The sequence below is a fragment of the Anas platyrhynchos genome, chromosome 17 (genome assembly GCF_047663525.1).
Source record: "Anas platyrhynchos isolate ZD024472 breed Pekin duck chromosome 17, IASCAAS_PekinDuck_T2T, whole genome shotgun sequence".
Lineage (NCBI taxonomy): Eukaryota > Metazoa > Chordata > Aves > Anseriformes > Anatidae > Anas > Anas platyrhynchos.
Genome location: NC_092603.1, coordinates 1,500,982 through 1,517,870, shown reverse-complemented (window position 1 = coordinate 1,517,870; position 16,889 = coordinate 1,500,982). Strand labels below are relative to the sequence as shown.

At 54.4% G+C, this 16,889-nt stretch overlaps 2 protein-coding genes across 2 annotated transcripts in view; both read left to right on the top strand.

Annotated features, from left to right (window-relative positions):
• Positions 1-16,889, top strand: part of LOC113845401 (butyrophilin subfamily 1 member A1-like) — a 64,147-nt gene that overhangs the window by 6,507 nt on the left and 40,751 nt on the right. The window contains exon 6 of the mRNA XM_072024904.1: positions 5,505-5,525. Within this exon, the coding sequence (XP_071881005.1) occupies positions 5,505-5,525 (21 nt within the window). The remainder of the gene's footprint in view (positions 1-5,504; positions 5,526-16,889) is intronic.
• On the top strand, positions 11,902-16,462 carry LOC113845393 (butyrophilin subfamily 1 member A1-like). Its single transcript, XM_072024700.1, has 9 exons — positions 11,902-12,257; positions 12,663-13,010; positions 13,658-13,939; positions 14,069-14,173; positions 14,975-14,995; positions 15,130-15,150; positions 15,259-15,279; positions 15,429-15,461; positions 15,639-16,462. Exons 1-9 carry the CDS (start codon positions 12,128-12,130, stop codon positions 16,265-16,267), a joined length of 1,590 nt encoding a protein of 529 aa, XP_071880801.1. The 5' UTR covers positions 11,902-12,127; the 3' UTR covers positions 16,268-16,462.

The window sequence follows — 16,889 nt, the reverse complement described above, 5'->3', positions numbered from 1 at the left end:
TTAAAGACCTAGAGGATGAGATCCCCTGGAACACCATCCTATGGGACAAAGGAGCTGAGGAGAGCTGGAGACTCTAAGGATGTTTTCCTTAGAGTGCAAGAACTCTCCGTCCCTCTATGTAAAAAGGCGGGCAGGAACGGCAGACAACTGGGATGCCAGAGTAAAGACCACGCAGGATCATTTTTGGAAGGACGGCATCCCATGAGAGGGACCCCACAAGGAGCAGGAGCAGAGTGATTTGAGGAGTGGCGGAGTCGAAGCATCAGAGAAAGACTAGCATTAACTGGTGTTCTGGAGAGGCTCCTGCTGGGGACAAGCCCTTGTGCTTGCTGAAGGCATTGGGCAGGACACCCAGCTGTGATGGGATGGTGGTGCCAAGCCTCTAGAGCTCCCCAGACACTTGCTCCCATTGCCCCAGGGACAAAGGTGCTCCCAGAGGGTTATTGCAGTCAGGAATTGGGCAAAGGTTAGGGAACTTGGGCGTAGCCTTGTGCTTTCTGCAGCTCTGCTGGGTGCCGTGAGGGACCTCTCTGTCGCTGGTACTCCATTGGAGAAGAACCCCTGGGGGCTGCCTGCTGTGTCCTCCAGTCCGTGACAAAAGTGCAGGCTCTGCGCCCTGCCCAAGGTGCTGCTGGCTGTGGCTATTTGTGCCCAGGCCCAGGGGGACTCCTTCCCCATCTGCCTGTGGTGCCTGCAGCCCCTTGGTCCCCTCTCTCTTCTGCTCCTGCTCCTGCTCCCGCTGCAGCACAGATGGGGCTCTCCTGTGTCTGCAGCCACCCCAGACTCACCAGCTATGCCAGTGGCCTCCTGATTTCCTTCGTCACTCTGCTCGTCCTCTGGCTGAGCTCAGGTAGGATCCTGCGGGGCTGCTGGGGGCTCTCCCCCTGTGCCTGACAGACGTGCTGCTGTGGGGCTGGGATTGGCTGTGGGACAGGGGGAACCTGAGCCCACAGCTCAAACCCTCTCGGTTTCGCTTTCCCTTTGGTTCTTTCACACATCTGCATCGTGAAAGATGGTGGTGCTTATGATGAAGCAACGGTGAATCTGGAGGTGTCAGGTTAGTTGCTGGATTGATGCTTCAAGGAGATTGTTTTGCTTTCCCTTTGGTTCTTTCACACAATACAGGCGCTGCCTTGACTGCCCTTTCCGTGTCTCCTTCGCCTGAATGCTGCAGAGAGGGCTCCCACTCCCAGCACCCCTCCTTCTCCAACACGTCCTTCCTCTCCCTCTCCTATTGCCCCGGTATCCAACAGGACAAGGCGGACACAGCACACACTAACTCACACACAGCTCACACTTCGTCATTCACTACCCCTAAATTTATGATGGCAAAATCTCACCGCCTCTCTGTGCCCTTCTCCATTGCCCAGCCCAGCTCAGAGTGGTGGGACCAGACCAGCCTCTCACTGCCACTGTGGGGCAGGATGTCGTGCTGCCCTGCCACTTGTCCCCTCAACGCGATGCTCGCAGCTTGGAGGTCAGGTGGATCCGGGACAAGTTCTCTGAGACAGTGCACCACTACCACAATGGAGAGGACCTGTACAAGGAGCAGATAGAGGCATATGCCGGGAGGACAGAGTTGCTCAGAGATGGTCTCTCTGCTGGAAGCCTGGACTTGCGAATCATGGGGCTGAGGCCCTCTGATGATGGCCAGTACATCTGCATCGTGAAAGATGGTGATGCTTATGATGAAGCAACGGTGAATCTGGAGGTGTCAGGTTAGTGGCTGGATTGATGCTTCAAGGAGATTGTGCAGGTATTCCTGGGTTTGTGTGTTTCACCCAGATCACTGTCCCATGCTCATGGCCATCAATGAGTCCTTTCAAGGACTGAAGGGGATTCTCCTCAATGGTCTGTAACTGCTTGGAAGAGTGCATGCTTGGAAGGACTGGTCTGAGAGCCATGGGGGCCCTGGCTGGGTCTGGGCTGTGTCTGCACGGGAGCAGATGGGGTCTTTGCCTTGGAACTCAATCCCTCCCCAAGTCAAGCCCCAGTCACGCGCTCTTCCCCCAGCCACAGGCACTGACCCCCACCTCTCCCTGGGGGGCTACGAGGCCGGAGGTGTCCGGGTGCTGTGTCGATCGGCCGGCTGGTACCCGCTGCCACAGCTGCTGTGGAGGGATGCTCGCGGGCAGCACCTGCCCTCAGACCCCCAGACACATTCCCAAGACCAGGAGGGGCTCTTTGAAATCGAAGGCGCCGTCATCGTGACCGGGAGCGTGGAGGGACCCTTGTCCTGTGTGGTCAGGAGCAGCCGCCTCCAGCAGGAATGGGAATCATCCCTGCACATCTCAGGTACAAATGGCACAGCCAGGGTGAGGTGTTCCTGGCCCCCACACTTGTCCCGACCCAGGAGAAGTCTTGGTCTTGATTTTCTAATCCCAGGCATGTAAATACAGCCCTTTTCCTGGTGCCTTTTCTCAGCTCCCTTCTTCCACAACGCCCAGCCCTGGATGGTGGCTCTGGCTCTGGTCCTGGTGCTTTTGGCTGTGTCCATTGGCCTCGGTGTTTATCTCTTTCGAAAACAAGGTAAGCTGGCAGCACAGGGATGGAGCGGAGGGAGGTGTTCTGCAGGGACCCCCCTGGGTGTGGAGCAGGGCTGAGCCCTGGCCCAGGGAGGTGCGTAGGAGGAGGAAGGGAATGTTCTCCTGGGGATGCCAAAGGCCTTAGGATCGTCTTGGTTGGGATGCCAGGGAGCATGGCTGCAGCGTGGGGCTGGTGGCAAGGCACAGCCCCCCTGCACATGTTCCCACCCAGCAACCAAGCTGCTCTGCTCACCACCTGTTCCTCCGCCTTTGCTTTTCAGCGGCACAGAGCCAAGAGCTGGGTGAGTCCTTGCAGTCCCTGCCCCCAGCCCCTGGGGAAGTGGTGTCCCTGCGGGAGGGCCTGGTCTGGGTGGGCTCTGGGGGCTTGTGTGCTGGTGGCTTGGGGGTGCTGGAGGAGCAGCTGGAGCCTGGGGTGGGAGTGGGGAATGCTGGGGCTGGGGCTGCCCTGGGCACGGGACACGGCCAGGATGGCTGAAAGGAATGGGGATCAAAGTGGGGACGGGGAGCGAGCTGCGGGGCTGCCCCACTCTCCACAGACGCTTCTGGGACAGGGACGTCCTCCACCTGTCCCCATTCACTTCCCATTGTGTGTTGGTGGCACGGTGCAGAGAGCTGCACAAAGGGGTCATCGCAGTGGGATGGGAAGCTGTTCCCTCTCACCATGATTTTCTTCTCATTTCTAGAGCGCCAATCTGGAAGACTGCGTGAGTGTACCCTAGGGAAATGGATTCTCATCATGTAATGAGAATCTGTACTCTCTCACCAAGTATTTTTGCTTTTCTTATGCAGAGTATCTAACTGAAGAGCTGGGTGAGTGTCCCTCCCCAAAATGAAGGCATTTGGGCCCTATTGGTGGGCAGTGTGGGATGGGAAGTTGTCCCTTTCTATCATGTATACTTTTTGCTTTTGTTTGACAGTGAGAAAGAATAAAGAACGCAGTGAGTATCCTCCACCACAACAAAACACTATGGGGTCCAGTGATGGAATGAGAAGATCTCCCCTCTCATCAGACATTTCTTTTCTCTCCCCGTCTTTTTTTTTTTTTTTCTTCAGAGGAACAAGTAGGAGAGCTGGGTGAGTGTCCTCGACAATCATGTCTTCCATGATTCAATCATATCAATCATGTCTTCATGTCTTCCAATGGGAGCTATGGGAGGAGACGCTTTCCCCTCTGATCATGCATTGCTTTTCTCTTTCTTTTGCAGAGGAAAAGGATCTAAGGCTGGGTAAGTCTCCATCAGCATCTGAATGTATTTGGGGTCATCGCAATGGGATGGGAAGCTGTTCCCTCTCACCATGATTTTCTTCTCATTTTTAGCTCACCAATCTGCAAGACTGCGTGAGTATCTGGCCCCAAACCCAAAGAAAATGAGTTCTTGTCATGTAATGAGAATCTGTATTCTCTCACCAAGTATTTTTGCTTTTCTTTTGCAGAATATCTAACTGAAGAGCTGGGTGAGTGTCCCTCCCCAAAATGAAGGCATTTGGGCCCTATTGGTGGGCAGTGTGGGATGGGAAGTTGTCCTTTTCTATCATGCATTCTTTTTGCTTTTGTTTGACAGTGAGAAAGAATAACGAACTCAGTGAGTATCCTCCACCACAACAAAACACTATGGGGTCCAGTGATGGAATGAGAAGATCTCCCCTCACAACGGGCACTTCTTTTCTCTTCCCGTTTTTTTTTTTTTTCTTCAGAGGCAAAAGAAGCAGAGCTGGGTGAGTGCCCATCCCTCCCCAAAATGAAGGAATTTGGGTTCTAACAGTGGGCATTCTGAGAAGGCAAGATGTCCGTTTCCATCATGCATTCTTTTTGCTTTTGTTTGACAGTGAGGAAGGATACAGAACTCGGTGAGTATCCTGCACCACAACAAACAGTATGGGGTCCAGCGATGGAATTAGAAGCTCTTCCCTCTCATCAGGCATTTCTTTTCTCTCCCCCTCTTTTTTTCTTTTCTTCAGAGGAACAAGCAGCAGAGCTGGGTGAGTGTCCTCGGCAACATGAAGGCGATGTTCAGGGGAGGGTAGGCAACTGGGACAGAGCAGCCCTAGGCGGGCTCCTCACCCTGACACGGGAGTGGGGAGTGCGGGGCTTCCCCGGGCATGGGACACGGCCGGGATGGCTGAAGGGAACGGGGATCAAGGTGTGGACGGGAAGCGAACTGCGGGGTTGCCCCACTTGGCATTGACGCTTCCAGGACAGGAACGTCCTCCACCCATCCCCATTCAGTTCCAGTTGTCTTTCGGTGGCATCGTACTGAAAGCTGCACAAGTTTCTGTGCTGGTTGTTCTGCTTGCACAAACCATGCTCACAGATGAACTTCATTCACTATTAGTCTGGTCCCTCCTTTGGGAGCAAAGTTATATTTGGCCACTTCCTAGAAGAATAAATTTAGGGGCGTAGCCATGGGAGCAGGCATATGACGAGAAGCTGTCCCCTCTGATCATGCATTCCTTTTACCTTTCTGTTCCAGTACAAAAAGATAAAAGGCTGGGTGAGTGTCCCTCCACAAAATGAAGGAATTTGTGGTCTTCCCGTGGAAGCAGCCATGGGATGAGAAGTTGTCCCCTCTGATCATGCATTGCCTTTGCTTTCCTTTTGCAGTGGAACTGGCTGCAGAGCTGGGTGAGTGTCCCTCCCCAACGGAAAGAACTTCATGTCTTCCAATGGGAGCTATGGGAGGAGAAGCTTTCCCCTCTGACCATGCATTGTTTTTCTCTTTCTTTTGCAGAGAAAAAGAATCTAAGGCTGGGTAAGTCTCCATCAGTATCTGTAAGAATTCGGGGTCATCACAATGGGATGGGAAGCTGTTCCCTCTCACCATGATTTTCTTCTCATTTTTAGAGCACCAATCTGCAAGACAGCGTGAGTGTCTGGCCCCAAACCCAAAGAAAATGAGTTCTTGTCATGTAATGAGAATCTGTACTATCTCACCAAGTGTTTTTGCTTTTCTTTTGCAGAGGAACTAGCCACAGAGCTGGGTGAGTGCCCATCCCTCTCCCAAATGAAGGCCTTTGGGTTCTACCAGTGGACATTTTGAGAAGGCAAGATGTCCTTGTCCATCGTGCTTTCTTTTTGCTTTTGTTTGACAGAGAAAAAAGATGCAAAGCTCAGTGAGTATCCTGCAGCATAACAAAGCAGTTTGGGGTTCAGGCATGGGGTGAGAAGCTCTCCCCTCTCATCAGACATTGCTTTTGCTTTCTTTTTCCAGGGGAACAAGCTGCAGGGCAGGGTGAGTGTTCCTGAGCTTGAGCCCAAGGGCAATGTCAAGGCAATGTGCAGGGGAGGGTGGGCAATTGGGACAGAGCATCCCAGGGCTGACCCCTCACAAAACCCACACCCACTGGGCACCGGCCATGGGCTGTGACCAGCTCTCCCCTCTCCTTCCAGCATGGAGAAGGTTTCTACTGCCTCAAAATAGAGGTAGGTGTGCACTGGGTTGTCCTCTGAGGTGCTCCTCCTCCCTCTGGTGGGGCATGTTCAGGAGCCAAGAGGTGCCCCATCTCCTGCCCCGTGGGGCAGCTCCTGGCCCTGAGCTGGGAAAAGCCTGCCCAGGGCTGAGCTCTGCCCCTGATGGCCTGGCTCCTTCTGTCCCTGCAGTGAAGGTGACCCTGGATCCACACACGGCTCATTCCCTGCTTGTCCTGTCTCAGGACAACTGCAGTGTGAAACGGGAAACTGAACAGCAGCAGGTGCCTGACACACCAGAGAGATTTGACACTTGTTGTTGCGTTCTAGGACGTGAGGAGTTCAGAGAGGGGAGGCACTGCTGGTTGGTGGAGGTGGAGGGAGAGGGGCTAAAGCATTCAGGGTGGGCTGTGGGGGTGGCCAGGGCATCTGTGAAGAGGAAGGGGTGGATCAACATGAGCCCTAAAGAAGGGATCTGGGCCGTGGAGTACTGTTATGACAATCTCAAGTCTCTCACATCTCCTCCCACCCCCTTGTCCCTGTCCCCTGTCCCCACGAGGATCTGGGTCTGTCTTGACTGTACTGAGGGGCAGGTGTCTTTTATAAACCATGACAATTGGGTCGAGATCTTCACTTTCACAGATGTCTTCCGGAAAGGGGAGAGCATGCGCCCCTGGTTCTGGCTGGGGACGAATGCCCAGCTGTGCCTGAGGGACAGCACCCTGTAGACCCTGTCCCCAGCCCTGCGGAGCTCCTGCCCTTCTCCAGACACTCCTGCATCACCTCTCCTTCATCCTGCAGGAGCACTGCAGGAATGAGGGGCAGTGGGGCCAGGGGCTGCCCTGTGTTTCTGCCTGCACGCTGAGACCTGTGGCAGATGGTGGGGGGTAATGACTTCAGGCAGCCCTTTTTCTGTGTTTTTGGGAAACATGTTTCTAACTCCAGTGATGAATTTAGATGTAAAAGAATTAGTAATACTCCTTGTAAATGAATAAATCAACTTCTGAACATGGAAAATCCCAGCGTGTGAATATTTTAAATCATTATTGAAGGAAGCTGCATACCCCCAAAAGAACAGGAAACTTGAAGTGGCAGGGCAGAAAAGTCCAGTGGAAGCTGGATTTGAGCCGGTGCCTGGCTACAGTGGAGGGCAGCAAAGCTGTTCTCGTGGTCGGATGCTCTGGGACCAGGATGCTGCAGGGCTGGGATGCTTTCTGAGTTGGATGCTGTGGGAGGGCTTGGGGAAGGCAGGATGCTGTGGAATCCATCCCATGAAGCATGGGGAGAAGCACTGGAAAGGACTGGGTCTGTGGGAATCTTGAAGGAAGTGGAGCTTGGGAAGCTGTGGTGCTTTGGGCTCTGCCCTGCACAGGGCTCCTGTGCTGGGGCACAAGCCCTGCTGGCACCCACAGGTCTCACCCTGCCTCTGAGCCACAGTGGGCAGCACAGGGGCAGCAGCAGCTCTTCTCACTCCTCTCCCCTCTGCTTGCAATGCTTGCAGACCCCAGGGCAAGGGATGTGGTCACCGTGTGCTGCTGGCCATTGCAGGCCACTTTTGCCTCCTAGGTTGGGGTTGATCTTTGCTCTGTGCCTGGTGCTGAGCATGAGCAGCCTGTGGGGGCTTTATGTTCCCCCCTCTGGAGCACAAAAAGGCACAGCAGCAACAGAACTGTGGCAAGCGTACCCTGGGGTGCATCGAGCACGGCATTGCTCGTTGGTTGAGGGAAGTGATTGTCCCGCTCTGCTCTGCGCTGGTGGGGCCTCAGCTCGAGTACTGTGTGCAGTTCTGGGCACCACAGTACAAAGAGGACTTTAAACTGTTGGAGAGTGCCCAGAGGAGGGCAACGAAGATGGCTGAGGGCACTGGGCCTGTTCAGCCCGAAGAAGAGGAGGCTGAGGGGGGACCTCATCATGGTCTACAACTTCCTTGCAAGGGGGAGTGGAGAGGCAGGTGACCTATGCTCTGTAAACACCAGTGATAGGACCCACGGGAATGGCATTAAGCTGAGGCAGGGGAAGTTTACGCTGGACATCAGGAAGAGGTTCTTCACCAAGAGGGTGGTTGCACACTGGAACGCGCTCCCCAGGGAAGTACTCACTGCACCAAGCCTGCCTGAATTTAAAAAGCGATTGGACTGTGCACTTAGTCCCATGGTCTAAACTTTTGGGCAGACCTGTGCTGTGCCAGGAGTTGCACTTGATGATCCTTATAGGTCCCTTCCAACTCGGGATATTCTACAATTCTATGATTCTGTGAAATAAAGTTTTGCACAGGAAGATCCTGTGCAAAATCACTCCCCCTCCCTACATGAGGTGGGGAAGAAGTAAAGTAAAGAACAGCTCACGGGTTGAAGTAAGGATAACTTAACTAAAGGAAAAAAAAAATATTAAGGAAATGTTATTGTTAACTAAGCAATTCAAATAAAGGGAAAAAAAAAAAAAGGAAAAAAGGAAAGGGGAAAAGGGAGGGGGAATGGGAAAAACAAACAAACAAACAAACAAATCAAATAAAGGCTATGTGGAAGTGCAGAGGAAAGAAATTACTCTCTACTTCCCACAAATGAGCAATGATTGACCACATCCTTGAAAGAGGGCCTCAACACACGTAGCCGGTGTTCGGGAGGAGGACCGACGTTTTCACAATGCGAGCCCACCCCTCCTCTCTTCTTCCTTTTTCCACCTTTTATTGCTGAGTGTGACATCACACGGTATGGAATATCCCTTTGGTTGGTTTAGGTCAGCGTGCTCTGGTGATGTTTCTTCTCTCACTTTTTTGCCCACCCCCTAGGAGGGTTAGAGAGAGTCCCGATGCTGTGCCAGCACTGCTCAGCAGCAGACACAACTCTGGTGTGATACCACTGCTGTTCTAGCTCCAAGTGCAGAGCACAGCACTGTATGGGCTGCTGCAGGGAAAGTTAACATCCCAGACAGACCCAGTACAGTTGGAAAAGACCTCTAAGGTCATCACTGCTACGCCACTGTCATGACTTAAAAATCCCTTCCAAGTATGCAAGGATAGAGTCATTTTCCACTGCAAAAACACACCTTCTGCTGCAAAATCACATCTTTGTTTCTCACATCTGGGCCAACCACCTCTCTGCCACCACTATTACCCACTAAACCATGTCCCTAAGCACCACGTCCAGCCTTTCCTTAAACGCCCCCAGGGACAGTGACTGCACCAACTCCCAGGACAACCCGTTCCAATGCCTAACCATTCTTTCTGAGAAGAAATTTCTGCACTCTTGGCTCACGTCTCCTTGGTCCTGCAGGAGCAGGGCAAGAATGAGGGGCAGTGGGGCCAGTGGCTACCCTGCACCCCTCCCTGCATGCTGAGACCTGCACCAGCTTGTGGGGGGCACTCAGACTTCAGGCATGCCTTTGCTTCAAGTTTGCAAACCCCATTTGTGGGCTCCAGTTCTCCATTCCTAACTCCATTTATGAATTTGTCTTTGTGCATGAAAGCATGAATTATTTAGCATGGATTTCGATGTAAAAGAATTAGCAATACTCCGTGTAATTAAATAAGTCAACTTCTGAACAGGGAAATTCCAAGTGTGGGAATATTTTAAATCATTACAAAAGAAGACGAGACAATCGGCTCCAGGGCAGATGCGTCCTGCAGCAGAGTGGGGGATCGAGGCATGCAGGGGTTTTCCTTCATCGAGGGTATTCGAGGAATCCAAGGGAGCTGCTAGGACTCAGCAGCCCTTGTGAGGCCAGCTGATGAGGCATGGGAGGATCCAGAAGCCTCCTTTCTGTCATATAATGGCAGAAGCCTAGGGAGAGCGAGAGTCCAGGAGCGTGGTGAACAGAGCATGGCGTGTTGGTCAGGGCATGGCATGGCAGTTTGCACAGAAGTGCTTGCAGGCAGGGCGAGCAAGAAAGCATGTCTGAGAACACCATCACTCTAAGTAACGGCAGGGAAACTCTCGTGACCTGTCCCAATACAACAGGAAGGGTTCTAGAAATGCAATACGACCAACAGCCCACCTGAAATGCCTCTACACCAATGTACGCAGCACAGGAAACAAGCAAGAGGAATTGGAAACCAAGGTGAAATTAGACTTGAAAAAGAAATCTGCTCGAGGGTAGGAAGGCTCTGCAGGAGGATCTGGATAGGCTGCACCGATGGGCTGAGGTCAACTGTATGAAGTTTAACAAGGCCAAGTGCCGGGTCCTGCACCTGGGGTGCAGTAACCCCAAGCAGAGCTACAGGCTGGGAGATGAGTGGTTGGAGAGCTGTCAGGCAGCGAAGGACCTGAGAGTGATGGTGGACAGTCGGCTGAATATGAGCCAGCAGTGTGCTCAGGTGGCCAAGAAGGCCAACAGCACCCTGGCTTGCATAAGAAACAGTGTGACCAGCGGGGCTAGGGAGGTGATCGTCCCCCTGTACTCGGCTCTGGTGAGGCCGCACCTCGAGTACTGTGTTCAGTTTTGGGCCCCTCGCTACAAGAAGGACATAGAGGTACTTGAGTGGGTCCAGAGAAGGGCGACGAAGCTGGTGAGGGGCCTGGAGAACAAGTCCTACGAGGAGTGGCTGAGGGAGCTGGGCTTGTTCAGCCTGGAGAAAAGGTGGCTCAGGGGCGACCTTATCGCTCTCTACAGATACCTCAAAGGAGGCTGTAGTGAGGTGGGGGTTGGCCTGTTCTCCCATGTGCCTGGTGACAGGACGAGGGGGAATGGGCTGAAGTTGAGCCAGGGGAGGTTTAGGTTGGATGTTAGGAAGAACTTCTTTACCGAAAGGGTTGTTAGGCACTGGAACAGGCTGCCCAGGGAGGTGGTGGAGTCACCATCCCTGGAAGTCTTTAAAAGACGTTTAGATGTAGAGCTTAGGGATATCGTTTAGTGGGGACTGTTAGTGTTAGGTCAGAGGTTGGACTCGATGATCTTGAGGTCTCTTCCAACCTAGACAATTCTGTGATTCTGTGATTCTAGACAAATATGACCTGATTGCTATTACAGAAACGCGGTTCTTCCGGAGTCTAGTACAGGCTGCCTGTTCAAGGAGAGCCTATGGATGAGGCCTTCTTGCTTCAACTACAAGAAGCATCATTCTCACACGCTCTTATCCTGATGGGGGACTTGAACCACCTGGATGTCTGCTGGGAAAACTACACAGTAGGCTTTAAGCAATCCAGGAGATTCCTAGAGCGCGTTGAGGAGCGTCAAGTAACGAGAAGCGTTACTTGACCTGGAGCGTTACTTGACCTGAAGCGTTACTTGACCTGAAGAGTTACTTGACCTGGCGCTCACCTATGTGGACAAGCTCATTAAAGAGGACAAGACTGGAGGCAATCTGGGCTGCAGTGACCATGCCATGGTTGAGTTTGTGATCACCAGGAATATGGGCCTGGCAAAGAGCAAAGGCAGGACCCTGAACTTCCAAAGAGCAAACCCAAGCTATTGAAAGACCTAGAGGATGAGATCCCCTGGAACACCATCCTATGGGACAAAGGAGCTGAGGAGAGATGGAGACTCTGAGGATGTTTTCCTTAGAGCGCAAGAACTCTCCATCCCTCTGCATAAAAAGGCGTGCAGGGAGGGCAGATAACTGGGATGCCGGAGTAAGGACCACGCAGGATCAGTTTGGGAAGCACGGCATCCCACGGGAGGGACCCCCTGAGGAGCAGGAGCAGAGTGAATTGAGGAGTGGCGGAGTCGAAGCATCAGGGAAAGACCACAGTCCCCATAACCCAGACAGTGAGCTCAGTCAGTGGCATTCCCTGGTGTTCTGGTGAGGCTCCTGCTGGGGACAAGCCCCTTGTGCTTGCTGAAGGCATTGGGCAGGGCACCCAGCTGTGATGGGATGGTGGTGCCAGGCCTCTAGAGCTCCCAGGAAACTTGCTCCCATTGCCCCAGGGACGAAGGTGCTCCCAGAGGGTTATTGCAGGCAGGAACTGGGCAAAGGTTAGGGAAGTTGGGCGTAGCCTTGTGCTTTCTGCAGCTCTGCTGGGTGCAGTGAGGGACCTCTCTGTCAGTGGGACTCCCTTGGAGAAGAACCCCTGGGGGCTGCCTGCTGTGTCCCCCAGACCATGATAAGCGCAGGCTCTGCGCCCTGCCCAAGGCGCTGCTGGCTGTGGCTCCTTGTGCCTGGGCCCAGGGGGACTCCTTCCCCATCTGCCTGTGGTTCCTGCAGCCCCTTGGTCCCCTCTCTCTTCTGCTCCAGCTTCTGATGCCGGCTCCTGCTCCTGCTGCAGCACAGATGGGGCTCTCCTGTGTCTACAGACACCCCAGCCTCACCGGCCATGCCAGGGGACTCCTGACTTCCCTCGTCACTCTGCTCCTCCTCCGGCTGGGCTCAGGTAGGATCCTGCAGGGCTGCTGGGGGTTCTCCCCTCTGGTCCTGACAGACTTGATGACGTGGGGCAGGGGAGCGGCCGTGGGACAGGGGGGACCTGAGCCCACAGCTCTGCCCCCTCTCGGTTTCGCTTTCCCTTTGGTTCTTCCATGCAATCCGGGCGCCGCCTCGGCTGCACTTTCTGGCTCTTCTTCACCTGCCTGAATGCTGCAGAGAGGGTTCCCACTCCCAGCACCCCTCCTTCTCCTGCTCATCCTCCCTCTCCCTCTCCTGTGACACCAATATCCAACAGGACAAGGCGGACACAGCATGCACCAACTCACACACAGCTCGCCCTTTGTCACTCACTGACCCTAAATTTACAATGGCAAAATCTCACCGCCTCTCTGTGCCCTTCTCCATTGTCCAGCCCAGCTCAGAGTGGAGGGACCAGGCCAGCCTGTCACTGCCACCGTGGGGAAGGATGTCGTGCTGCCCTGCCACTTGTCCCCTCAACGCGATGCTCGCAGCTTGGAGGTCAGGTGGATCCGGAATGATTTGTCTGAGACAGTGCACCACTACCGCAATGGAGAGGACCTATACAGGGAGCAGATGGGGGCATATGCCAGGAGGACAGAGTTGCTCAGAGATGGTCTCTCTGCTGGAAGCCTGGACTTGCGAATCACGGGGCTGAGAACCTCTGATGATGGCCAGTACTTCTGCACTGTGAAAAATGCTGATGCTTATGATGAAGCAACGGTGGAGCTGGAGGTGTCAGGTTTGTGGCTGGGGTAATACACCGGGAATTCCAGGGGAGAATTTAAGTTTCTTTTTCCTGTCTCAGCTATTAAACACCATGGAATATGGTCATGGAAATGGAGGTAGTATTTGGGAAGAGAGATCCATAGGTAGGATATAGTTGTTAGTTTTCACTGGTGTCTATGCAGACCATTCCCACGATGGTTTAAGGGCACTGGGCACAGGCTGCTGAGCAGCCCCTTCATCTGTGCCTATGATGCTACCAAACACAGTGCCTGGAGCAGGGAAGAGACCTCTGAGCAGCTGGACCTCTTTTGGGTTTTGCTTTTTGTGCTGGGGGAGATGTGAGACATTGTCTGGAAGTCTCGGGGCTTCTTGAACCAGCACAGCTTGGTGCAGAGAAGCTGCCTGGAGGTGATGAAGCTCAGCACCTGGGTTTCCTGGGTAATTTGTGGCCACTGGCATTGTACATGTGCATCCCTGTTCTCTGGTTCTGGCACCAGCTAGGGTTGTCTGGGATGAGGGTAGGTGCGTGGATTGCCAGGTCTGAGAATCCCTGGGGCCATGGTTGGTCTGGGCTGTGGCTGGCATGGGAGCAGATGGGGTCTTTGCCTTGGAACTGAATCCCTCTCCAAGTCAAGCCCCAGCCACGCGCTCTTCCCCCAGCCACAGGTGCTGACCCCCACCTCTCCCTGGGGGGCTACGAGGCCGGAGGTGTCCGGGTGCTGTGTCGATCGGCCGGCTGGTACCCGCTGCCGCAGCTGCTGTGGAGGGATGCTCGAGGGCAGCACCTGCCCTCGGTCTCCCAGACACATTCCCAGGACCAGGAGGGGCTCTTTGAAATCGAAGGCGCCGTCATTGTGACCGGGAGCATGGAGGGGCCCTTGTCCTGTGTGGTCAGGAGCAGCCGCCTGCAGCAGGAACGGGAATCATCCCTGCACATCTCAGGTACAAATGGCACAGCCAGGGTGAGGTGTTCCTGGCCCCCACACTTCTCCTGACCTGGCAGAAGTCTGGGTCTTGCTTTTTCATCCACGGGCATGGAAACACAGCCCTTTTCCTGGTGCCTTTTCTCAGCTCCCTTCTTCCACAACGCCCAGCCCTGGATGGTGGCTCTGGCTCTGGTCCTCGTGCTTTTGGCTGTGTCCATTGGCCTCGGTGTTTATCTCTTTCGAAAGCAAGGTAAGCTGGCAGCACAGGGATGGAGCAGAGGGAGGTGTTCTGCAGGGACCCGTGTGGGTCTGGAGCAAGGGGCCTTGGGTGGGATGCCAGGGAGCATGGCTGCAGCGTGGGGCTGGTGGCAAGGCGCAGCCCCCCTGCACATGTTCCCACCCAGCAACCAAGCTGCTCTGCTCATCACCTCTTCCTCCGCCTTTGCTTTTCAGCGACACTGAGACTAGAGTTGGGTGAGTCCTTGCAGTCCCTGCCCCCAGCCCCTGGGGAAGTGGTGTCCGTGCGGGAGGGCCTGGCCTGGGTGGGCTCTGGGGGCTTGTGTGCTGGTGGCTCGGGGGTGCTGGAGGAGCAGCTGGAGCCTGGGGTGGGAGTGGGGAGTGCTGGGGCTGGGGCTGCCCTGGGAACGGGACACAGCCGGGATGGCTGAAAGGAACGGGGATCAAGGTGGGGATGGGGAGCGAGCTGCAGGGCTGCCCTGCTCTGCACTGATGTTTCCAAGACAGGGACGTCCTCCACCCATCTCCATTTACTTCCCCTTGTGTTTTGGTGGCGTGGTGCAGAGAGCTACACAAGTGTCTGTCCTTACTGGTCCACGTGCACGAGGCTTGCTCCAAGCTGGGTCCTTGCTCCCTGTTAGTCTGGTCCTTCTGAATCTGGGAGCAAGGTGCTCTGTCCCCATTCTAGCGATCCCCATTCACTTTTCGTCTTTTCTGTGTTTTCTCACTCCAGGGAGAGCAGGAATTTGGGTTTTTGCAAGAGATAACAAATTTCTTCCTCTGACCATTAATTCCTTTTTCTTTTGTTTTCCAGAGAAACAAGCTGTAGACCTGGGTAAGTCTCACTCTCTAAACAAACAAACAAACAAACAAACATATATATAATTATATATATAATGTCTTAGTGAGAGCTACGGGATCAGAAACTATGATCTCTGATCATGTTTTCCTTTTTTCTTTCTTTTGCAGCGAAAGAACATGCAATGCTTGGTGAGTTTCCCTCCTGATCTAAGGGAAAGTGGGGTCTTCCCTTGAAAGATGCCATGGGCTGAGCAACTCTCCCCCCTGATCATGCATTATACTCACTTTCCTTTTCAGAGAAAAAAGCTGCAGAGCTGGGTGAGTGTCCCTGAGCTTGGGCCCTAGGGCAACACCAAGGTGATGTGCAGGGGAGCTGGGACAGAGCAGCCCAGGGCTGGCCCCTCACCCTGCCCACACCCACTGGGCACTGGCCATGGGCTCTGACCAGCTCTCCCCTCTCCTTCCAGCATGGAGAAAGTTTCTGCTGCCTCACAATACAGGTAAATGTGCACTGGGTTGCCCTCTGTGGTGCTTCTCCTGCCCCTGGTGGGGCATGTTCAGGAGCCAAGAGGTGCCCCATCTCCTGCCCCGTGGGGCAGCTCCTGGCCCCGAGCTGGGGAAAGCCTGCCCAGGGCTGAGCTCTGCCCCTGATGGCCTGGCTCCTTCTTTCCCTGCAGTGAAGGTGACCCTGGATCCGGACACGGCTCATCCCCAGCTCGTCCTGTCAGAGGACCACAGGAGAGTAAGATTTCAAAGTGAACAGCAGCAGTTACCTTACAGCCTGGACAGATTTGACAGTTGGTGCTGCGTGTTGGGACGTGAGGAGTTTGAAGAGGGGAGGCACTGCTGGTTGGTGGAGGTGGAGGGGAAGATGGATACGTATTCTTGGTGGGGTGTGGGGGTGGCTTGGGCTTCTGTGACCAGAACTGGCTTTTACAAAATGACTCCTGAAGAAGGGATCTGGGCTGTGCGGTATCAACAAGGACAACTCAAATCTCTGACGTTACCTCGCACGCCCTTGTCCCTGTCCTCTATCCCCATGAGAATCTGGGTCTGTCTGGACTGTACCCAGCAGCAGGTGTCTTTTATCAACGCTGACAACGGCGTTGAGATCTTTAAGTTCCCAGCAGCCAACTTCGATACAAAGCCCATCCGCCCCTGGTTTCTGGTGTGGACAGAGGGATTTCAGCTGTGCCTGAGGGAAAGCACCCCCCACACCACGTCCACAGCCCAGGGGAGCTCCTGTGATTCTCCAGCCACTCCTGCATCACCTCTCCTTGGTTCTGCAGGAGCAGCACAGGAATGAGGGGCAGTGGGGCCAGGGGCTGCCCTGTGTTCCTCCCTGCTGCTGGAGGAGAGCTGGGATGCTGCCAGAAAGGGCCAGACCCTTTGCAGCCCCTGGGCTCTGCCCTACCCAGGACTCCTGGACTGGGGCACAAGCCCTGCTGGCACCCACGGGTCTCACCCTGCCTCTGAGCCACAGTGGGCAGCACAGGGGCAGCAGCAGCTCTCCACGCTTTTCTCCCCTCTGCTTGCACTGCTTGCAGACCCCAGGGCAAGGGATGTGGTCACTGTGCTGCTGGCCAGTGCAGGCCACCTTTGCCTCCTAGTTTGGGGTTGATCCTTGCTCTGTGCCTGGTGCTGAGCATGAGCAGCCTGTGGGGGCTTTTTGTTCCCCCCTCTGGAGCACAAAAAAGCACAGAAGCAACAGAACTGTGGCAAGCGTACCCTGGGGTGCATCAAGCACGGCATTGCTCGTCGGTTGAGGGAAGTGATTGTCCCGCTCTGCTCTGCACTGGTGCGTCCTCAACTCGAGTACTGTGTGCAGTTCTGGGCACCACAGTACAAAGAGGACTTTAAACTGTTGGAGAGTGTCCAGAAGAGGGCGACGAAGATGGCTGAGGGCACTGGGCCTGTTCAGCCTGAAG

Coding starts and splice junctions, on each gene's coding strand:
- LOC113845393 (XM_072024700.1), top strand. CDS start 12,128: ATGCCGGCTCCTGCTCCTGCTGCAGCACAGATGGGGCTCTCCTGTGTC. Junction 14,996..15,129: donor GAAACAAGCTGTAGACCTGG/GTAAGTCTCACT, acceptor TTTCTTTTGCAG/CGAAAGAACATGCAATGCTT. Junction 15,462..15,638: donor TCTGCTGCCTCACAATACAG/GTAAATGTGCAC, acceptor CTTTCCCTGCAG/TGAAGGTGACCCTGGATCCG.